Source organism: Sapajus apella, unplaced genomic scaffold (assembly GCF_009761245.1).
Source record: "Sapajus apella isolate SASKATOON/1434 unplaced genomic scaffold, GSC_monkey_1.0 scaffold31, whole genome shotgun sequence".
Lineage (NCBI taxonomy): Eukaryota > Metazoa > Chordata > Mammalia > Primates > Cebidae > Sapajus > Sapajus apella.
The window spans coordinates 22,036,047-22,045,316 of record NW_022436971.1 but is presented as its reverse complement, the minus strand read 5'-3'; the positions used below and the strand labels follow the sequence as shown (position 1 = coordinate 22,045,316).

Below are 9,270 nucleotides of genomic sequence, written 5' to 3'. Positions count from 1 at the left end.
CCCCCCCCAGGTACTTTTCCTCAGTCAGCAGCACCCCCAGAAGGGAGAGAGAGAGTGCAGGGCTGTGTCCTGGTCCCAGCTCTGTGTGGAGGCTTTTCCTGCCGCCCATGGAGACCACTGCCTTTACTTACCCTGGGCTCTCCCTCGGCCTGCGATGCAGACGCCAAAACTGCACTGAGGCCTGTGGACTAGGACAGTTTTCTCCTCGCTGTTGGGATGACTAGTTTGTCCCCATACAACAGCCTTGGTAACTTCAAGCCCTTCCCTGGGGCCCCCCAGTTGTGCCGACCTCTGAGGCTGATCAAGGCCAGCTCGCCCTCTCACTGGCAGCCTGGCTTCATGCGAGCTACGAGATTGCTCCCGGCTCAGTGCAGGTCATCGGCACATCCCTTCTGTCCCCAGGCCACACAAGAGCACGTCTTCTCCCTCCCCTTGCCCTCTAGTCTTCCCTTTAAAGTAAGTAGCATGCTTCAGATTCCACTTTCAGTGTTCTTCAGCGCCGTCTAAAGATCAGTGTATCAGAGGAGTCTGGTCAGGAGACAGAAACGGTCCCACACAGAGGGGACTGGATTCTTCCCCAGCTTGCAGCATGAGGCACACCTACCAGCTCCTGCAGCGGGGCCTGACTCAGCGAGGCCGTCAGAGACCTGCTGCTAAAGAGGGTCTCAGTTCTCCTTTGGCTTGGCCGGTGACCTCAGCGCTGAAGAGAGGGCCGCTGGTGATGTGACTTCTTTAGCCCTAGCCCTTACGGTTTTCCAGGAGGTCCAGGCAAGCCCGGGGAAATTGAAAGGATATAGGAAGATGATTCAGGCCTGCCTCCACCAGCACAAGCCTGGCCACTGCGTGATGCAGCCCCTGGTCCCCAGCAGTGCCACCTTCACACTCCTGGGCCTCCCCAGGCCCCTCACCTCAGGCCTCTGCTGGCCTGGCTCTGCCTCTCGCTGCAGGCCTCGTACAGGTGTAGGATTTACCATTTCCTCTTCAGAATAAAGAGCATGCTTTCTGATCAGTGGTTAATAAAAAAATAATTTAAAAAATAAAAAGAATAAAGAACAATTCTAAAATTACACATTTTATTGACAAGTGTGGTAATTTAGCTTCTGGTTAATTGAAGTTTTACTTCCATAAGCCAGTGGAGAAAAAAGAAATTTTGTTTAGTTATGGGTTCTGGTTAGCTGAGTTTAATTGACATTTTACTGTCTTGACATATTTTTCTTATATTCTTCCCAGGGAGATGCAGTTAAAGACTTGATGCTTCGCTTTCTGGGTGAAAAGGCTGCAGCAAAGAGACAAGTCCTAAATGCCAGCTCAGTGGAACCATCTTTTGTTGGATTGAAACAGCTAATCGTAAGTAACAATGTGTTTGATTTCAGTGTTGTTTTCCGATAAGTCCTGTCTGCCTTCATAATATTTTCTCTAGAAGTTAATTACTTTGAATATTATTCAGAGCTCTTGTACACAAGCAGAATTCTGTTGGAGTAGATGCCAGTCCCGTGCACCAGAAAGCATCATCTTAACACATGGATGCTTTTAAGCCCAGTCTTAAAAGCCGTTATTGGAAATGATGGAATTACTCAAAGCAGCATACACTTTGATGGAGTATGCTTCATCAGATATAATGGAGATAAATGATTTATGTTCATTTGAAAAATATATTGCATTTTCTGCATTTTTTATAGAAAGTTTATTATTGAATGGGGGGATTTCTGAACATTTTTAAGCTTTGTCATGAATTCTGTAAGTAGGTTTTTAAAATTCATTAATACTGGATCACCACTGCTGTACAGGTGGATTTGTTTCCAATGAATTTTTAATCTTAAAGGCAGCTATAATCATGTTGGATAGCTTTTCTAGATTAAGGAGAAGATACTGGAAGTTTGTTGCATATGTTTCCTTCAGGAATCCTAAGGTAGCCATCGCGTAAGTCCTCTGAAATGAGAGCCCCGTCTCACCAAATCTCTCCTCCCCGGTGTCATCTCATTAGGAGGCTGTGGAATTGCCCTGCCAGCGCATCCAGACGGATGCCCAGAGTGGACTTAGCAAAGCCATGCTCCCATGCCCGCACGCTGTCAGCAGGCGTGCACGCTGTCAGTGGGCGCACTTTCTTGAAGGGGTTTGGAAAGTGAGGTTCTTGGTTTTGGGAATAAGTCCCAGCGGCTGTCTGAAACTCACGTTGAAATGCAGCGCTCACCCTGACTGTTCCAGCGGCACGTGGTCTGGACTCACTCTTGGTTTGGGTGAACAGTCTGGAGGACGCATATTCGCTTTCCAACCTTCGAAAGAGAGTGGAATTTCCTACTTCACTTCTTTTTCCAGTAGTTCCCTATCTTGTTTATCTCAATCGTTGCTGATTCTTCTGCACCAGGCTTCAGATTTCACCTATTTTAAGCAAATTTTAATTCCTTAAGATATAATTGAAAGGTTTAGAAATTTCTCGAGGATTAAATTTTGTGGCCCATTGAAATGACAGGTGAGGGTTAGCCTCGTTAGCCTGTGAACTGAAACAAAATGAAAATGTTTTCAAGTTGATTTTGGAGAGCACATGGCTCAGTGTCAGCTCAGAGGTGACTGTCTTTGTGTTAAAACAGTGATACGTAAATTGCTTAGTCGCACAGACTTTACAGTGAAATTCAGGATAAGACAATCCCAGTTCCTTTTTTATTACATCACCTCTGCCTCTAATTCGGTATTTGAAAGTGAGGTCTAGCCTGTCCCCATTCTGCCAGGAATTATGGGTGTTTGTGAAGTCCTGAGCCAGAACCACAGGAGAGAGTGGCTTCTTCCTCTTTAACAGCAGCATTTAGCAAAGTAACAACACGTTTTTCTTAATTGACTAGTTCTCTTGAATTCCAGATGCATCCTTATTATGTGTGATTTTGTGACTTCTGTGCCACTTTAGAAGCTTTCCTGGGTTCAGGGTGGGTTGGGGGCTGCCTGCTGCACCGACCAGGCCGCCTGGAACCCCCTTGTGTGGGGCCTGGCACCTGGCTGCGATGACCCAGATAGCAGATGTGTGAGGGCCTTTCGGAAGCACAAGCGGGGGGCCGTGCTCCACTGTGATGTCGTGCGGGGACGTCGTGCCCTGGGTGCCTGGATTTTCTAGTCCCTCTCTTGATTTTAAACTTGGCTTTGACTTCCACTTTCTAGCGTTCTGTTGTCAGCAGCTCTCTTACTTCCTGAGACAGCCTAAAGGGAAAAAAATCGGAATCCTCCCCCATTTTACTCAAAAGTTAGTTTCTTATAACTTCTTCTCAGTCTTGATTGTTAACTTCCTTTGATCCCTGATCTTTTTCCCAAAAAACCTTTTTTGGAGTGTTGCCCAAAAAGCCTGTTTTTGAGAAAGTACCGAACATTGGCAAAGCACCCTTAGTTACTTGGATTTTATCCTGACTTCATTATATGTATGAACTGGGAGGTGACATGTCATCAGTGTCAATAACAAATGCTGTAACTTGTGGGGGGAGACAGAGCCAACCTAAGAAAATTAAAAATCTGTAATAAACATCGTGACAGTCAGGAAGCGTCTGTCTCATTCACCAGTGCATCTGAGGACCCAGCACAGTCGGGCACAGAATGGGTACACAATGAAGGGATGAGGGGCTTAATAGATAAGAGGACCCCCAGGCTGTAAGCTACTCTTTTGATAAAGAAGTAGCATCAGAATGTTGGGTTTAAAGAAATAGAGAAGGAACTGATGCAAAAGGATAGAGTGGGGTGGTTTCTAGTGGAGGGCACAAAGCGTGAGAACAAATGAAATCACAGGGAGATGAGTCTGGAGAGAGAGGGAACATTTCTTCCTCTGCCATGACAGAAAAGGAAAGGAAGGCGACAGGAATGAAAATCGAATCAAGCACATTTTCAAACTGCGATTCTGAGAACCCCAGGGCTCCAGGGAGGGGCCTCGGGTGACTGGCCGTGGCCTGGGGAGGTGACTTGGTAGGGCCAGAGTGTCATGTGAAGCATTTCAGCAGGGTCTAGTGTATATGTAAGTCTCTCTTGAGGTTTCTTTTTCTGGGGGGTAGGGGGAATGGTGGATGAATTTTACTATTTAAAAAGTTTGGAAAACTAATATAGTCCAAAATCCTCACTTTGTAGATTAGAAAACTAAGATCTACAGAGGGGTAGAGGTTGGCCCTAAACAAACGTCCTCGCTCCTGTGACCAGCGTCCCTTACGTAGTCCACACAGCCCGGCGAAGAGCTCAGTTGCTGGTGGTGGTTTTGCTCGTTGACTGCTTCCCACCAAACGACTTAGTATTTCTCAACCGTCGGATCTGCGCGCTGTGGGAATTATGCCTTGCCATTCTGTTTCTAGGATGGGTGGTATCCAGGAGTAGGATTTGCCCATGAGAAGACCTTGTATCTGATGGAATTGAAACACACGAGTTCTCAATGTGTTTCTTTGTGTTTCATTGAGCAAACACATACTAAGCCTCTTCTCTTTCAAGCAGTAACAGTAAAGCTTGCTAAGATAGGGCTCTTGGTCCGGGAAGTTCTGCCTTCCTAACCATTTATGGTATTTACTCAGATTTAGAAGTGCTACTCTGTTATTATTTTTAATTTGCTTGTCACTGACTTGAAGATCATACACTATTTTTAAAGGAAGTATAAATTCCAGATTCACACATTTATTCTAACTCTTGTGATTCTTCATCAGTGTCTTCAGACACAGACACAAATTCAGCTGCACTCCCAACCTCCAGCAGTGAAATTTCCCTTTTCTCTCCCCATGCCCTGTATCCACTTCCCACAGAGAAGCTGCTGGTACCACATCTTGAATACCAGTTCCCACAAGCCTGGGTCTCTAATTGGTGGGAATCCCGAGAGCTCCAGCATGCCACAGAGCAGAGTTCCCAGCTGTTGCCCACCTTCCAGGGTCAGAGAAGCCAAACCCTCCTCCGGGACACTCCCGTCTGCCTCTTCCTCTGCACCACACTGTGCAGGCTGTGGAATTGTCACTCACATGATCACCTAACATGCAGAAGTCTTTACTCATTAACTCAGAGTAAGTGCAGAAACCCAGGCAGAGACCCTCTCCTCAAATAGAAGCAGGAGATGGTCTGAACTGTAGGTGTTTGGTATACGAATGCTTCAGATGATCTGTGAGCCGCTGGAAACCGTGCTCCCCCAACTGCCTTTCTTCCCAACATCTTTTACCATATTTACAGCAGTGCACCCTCAAAAAGGTAAACAAGCATCGCTTGCTTAGAGGGTTAGCAGACTTTTCACACATCACACTAAGTTTAAATATGAGTAAATGTCAGTCGAATGCTACCGAAGTGCTTCTGTAATTATTTCTATGATTGGAAAGCTTTGGAGAGAGATGGAGATACTTTTTTTTTTTTAAGGGGGAAGAACAGCTAATTTGTAAATGTCTGTATACTTTATAATTTGCTAATGCAGTTATAGATCTCCAGGGTAGCTGTTTCCCCAGCTCATGCTCTATTCCCGAGGGTGTGGGTGTGGCCTCCTCGATTTGGCCGTGGAAAAGCTGCTGTGATGCGTCATCCTGAAGCAGCAGCTGGACTGGCAGCCTGGCTGTGCTTTATAATCATGGGCTTAAACACCACACACAAAGCCATGCATGTTAATCGTAGTTAATTTTTTCTGCAGGCTACTTTTTACCCTCTTTGATTCTTCCTGTTTTTAATAAATATATACACTGGTTTGATGTCTTCCTTGCATTGGAAATACTTGAGCCCATCAGAAACTTTATTAACAGGCCTAACAAGGGAGCTTACGTAAGGTGAAATATGTATTTATGAAAGGATCTTTACCTCGCCCTGGTATTTTAATTCTAATATGTCCTAAAATAATTCGTGTTGTCTTTAAGGCAGCCAGGAAAGGGTTCCTGAATTATCTTCCTAAGTTATGTCAGAGGTTCTGAAGATTGTAGTTTACAGGGAAACGGATGTCACTGCCTGGGAGAAGGACATTTTAATCACTTTAATGCTATCATAGAGGCAATAATTCCGTTTGTGTCTTAGATGGGGAAAAGTTATGTACATACTATTAGTTACTTGAGTGATTTCTATGAGACTGTTTTTCTCAACATTTGGAAGCTGTGTAATGCCTACGTTCAGTTTTTCGAATAGACCCTGTATTTTATTCCCAGTAAAAAAAAGCAAAAGTAATACTGATCTAAAATGTTTATCTCATATCAAACTAACTTCATTGTTAGAATTCTACATGTTGTGTACAGTAATTATGAGATTATCGTAAGATTTCCTTCACAAAGTTTAAAACTTTAGGTGGTATACTTTAGATTCTGATTTTAAAAATAATTTCTTTGCTACATATTTCTGATATCTATCATTGAAAATGGAGGAGGGCCACTGGGAAGCAGAATAAGGTGGAAAACAACAAGAAAAAAATAGTAAAAACCACACTAGGAAAATAAGCAATGATGATTTCAAATCGCAGGCAGCATGCAATTATAAGAACTGGCTGTGGCTCTCATGGGGGCCACAGTCACATCCCCTTTGGAAGGAAAGGAGTGCCTGGCATCAGAGCACGATGCTGTGCTGGTTCCTCCTGGCCAGCCCTCCCCTCTCCAGCACTTGTCCGTTAACCAACAGCCCTGGCTCTGCTAGTTCCACATCACCCCTCGGACAAGTCTGAAGATCAGAAGGTTCAGGCTTTGCTCTGCCCAGGCTGGCAAAATAAACCCCTGAACACCTGTGTGCTTGACATATGTGGCCAAGGAAATGTCTACTGTACCTCCAGCGGGAGGCTTGCACCAGAAGACACGCTAAAGAAGAGAAAAACTGACAAGCCTGTCACACTGGCAGCACCAGTTGGTAAAGGTGAGCAGCACACATTGTTGATGGGAACGTGCATTGCCTTGCAGAGAATTTAACAATAGCTAATAAGACTGGGCGCAGTGGATCACACCTATAATCCCAGCACTTTGGGAGGCTGAAGTGGGTGGATTGTTTGAGCCCATGAGTTCAAGACCAGCCTGGGCAACAGGGCAAAACCTCATCTCTACTAAAAATACAAAAATTAGCCAGGCGTGGTAGCATGCACCTGTAGTCCCACCTACTTGTGGGCCTGAGGCAGGAGGATCACCTGAGCCTTGGGAGGTCAAGGCTGCAGTGAGCCATGATCGGGCACCTGGGTGACAGAGTAAAACCCTGTCTCAAAAAAAAAAAAAAAAATTAAACTAGAAAAAAATGCTAGTGAAGTACATGCTTTGTATAACCTTTGACTCAACAATCCAACTTTCAGTTATGTACTCTAGAATAACTCTTGTACATGTGTGTGAAAAGACATATTCAAGAATGTTTGCTGCCATATTACTAGTATTAATTCGGCAAAAATTTTATTTAAAATCTTAATATTCAATAGCCAAAAGAGAATATGCTATATGCAATCAATTAAATTCTTTGGAGCGATTGAAGTAAATTTACTAGAGCCACATTCATCAGTATGGACAATGTCAAAAGCAATAAAAGCAAATTACAAAAGTCTGCCTACAATGTACAAGCTTCTATTAATTTTTGAAAACAGGTCAGTAATTCCTTAGCCCCTTCTGTGAAATCCAGAAACCTCTGAAAACCAAAAACGATTTTGGGCAGCACAATCTGACCTGACCGGACTCACTTGGTGCCACCCTGAGTATCGGGCACATAAACCTGTTCCCACACTGGCCTCTGTTCCTGCCCTGGCCGGCCAGGGGCAGCCTCCAGGTGGCTGTGTTCCTCTTCCTGAGGCTGCCACTACTGTCCTGCAGCCCAGTCCCTTCTGCTGCAGGCCGGCTAAGGGCCTCCCTCTGTCACCAAGCCCTGGGAACATCGTTGTCCCTTGCTCACAACTTTGCAAAAAAAAGTTTCTTCCTAAGACTCTTCGGAAACTCCTGTGACCACACAGTAGCCGTCATGTCCTGGCAGGCCCCCAGCAAAGGCCGTAATAGCAAAGCCTCACCTCGGTGAGGAGAGACAGTTATGGTCTCAGCCGATCTCCTTGGGCATGAACAAAAATATTCTTGTGCCTAGAAATGTTTCTGAAATACAAAGTAAACTTGACTACAGCCAAATAAATGTTGTATATTCTTTTCAGAAAAAAAAAAAAAAAAAAAGCACCATTTGGGAAAGTATAAATTATAAATGGTAAACTTTCTAACATAACTTGTGTTTTCTTCTCTTTTTTCCTTTAATGTTTTTCTAAATTATTATACAAAGAAAATCATCTGGCTGGGTGCGGTGGCTCATGCCTGCAATACCAACACTTTAGGGAGGCCGAGGCAGGGGAATCAGTTGAGTCTAGGAGTTCAGGATCAGCCTGAGCAACATAGGGAGACCCCCAAGTCTACAAGTAATTTGAAAATTAGCCTGATGTGGTGGCACGCACCTGTAGTCCCAGCTACTTAGGAAGCTAAGGTGGGAGGATCTCCTAAGCCCAGGCACTCGAGCGTGCAGTGAGTCATGATCACACCACTGCACTCCAGCCTGGGCAACAAAGCAAGGTGCTGTCTTAAAAAAAAAAAAAAAAGAAGAAGAAGAAGAAAGGAGAAGGAGAAGGAAAAAATCATCTTTCTGTTCCCTCTACTGATGTGTCTGACTCCCACACCAAAAGATGATCTACATCTAAATGAGAGATGAAGGGGCTCTTCAGTCACCTCTGTCCTGAATTCCGGTGGGACCCTCCCCAGCTGAGGTCTGAGGCTGGGTCTGGGCCTTGCCCCTTTGCTCCCCACTCCGTGTCCTCCAGCAGATCTGCCAGTGCCAGGCCCTCTGCGCCTCCACCCAGGAGATGCAGGTGGAAAGGCTGCCCAGACTGTGCTGCGTGCTCTTTTGTGTTACTGTCTTAGGGAACTGGGTTGTTTTGACTCCTAGAAAATTGGCTCTCAGGTTGGTGTAAGTTTGTGTAGATATTACTACATGTTATTTATAGACCAATCAATATTAACCAGTAAATTGGTTAGTCTAATAGTATACACTTCATCAGTAGCAGCAATTATCCAAGTAAATCTTTCATCTTCAGTCATCTGTGGGAAAATTATATTGGGAGAAACTGTAACAAAATTATGTTGGGAGAAACATAAACATTTCTGCTTTCTATTTTCAGTCAGGAAAGAAGCTACTTTTTTAAAAGATGTACATTTCCCCAAAAAAAATGAATAATTAAGATGGTGAGGCTTTTGCTTTATTTTTAATAGTTGTGATCTAGTGTGAGACATAGAAAACAAGTCCTAGAATATGAAATCATAGCAAAAGCTGAAGGCTTTTTATATGATATGTTTTACTATTTTTAATCATTTATGGAGTACT

The 9,270-nt window shown here is 44.3% G+C and overlaps 1 protein-coding gene across 5 annotated transcripts in view; it reads left to right on the top strand.

Moving 5' to 3' along the window:
• Positions 1-9,270, top strand: part of TRAPPC12 (trafficking protein particle complex 12) — a 93,806-nt gene that overhangs the window by 21,785 nt on the left and 62,751 nt on the right. For all 5 annotated transcript variants that reach the window (XM_032294247.1, XM_032294249.1, XM_032294248.1 and 2 more), the window contains exon 3: positions 1,231-1,347. In XM_032294247.1, the coding sequence (XP_032150138.1) occupies positions 1,231-1,347 (117 nt within the window). The remainder of the gene's footprint in view (positions 1-1,230; positions 1,348-9,270) is intronic.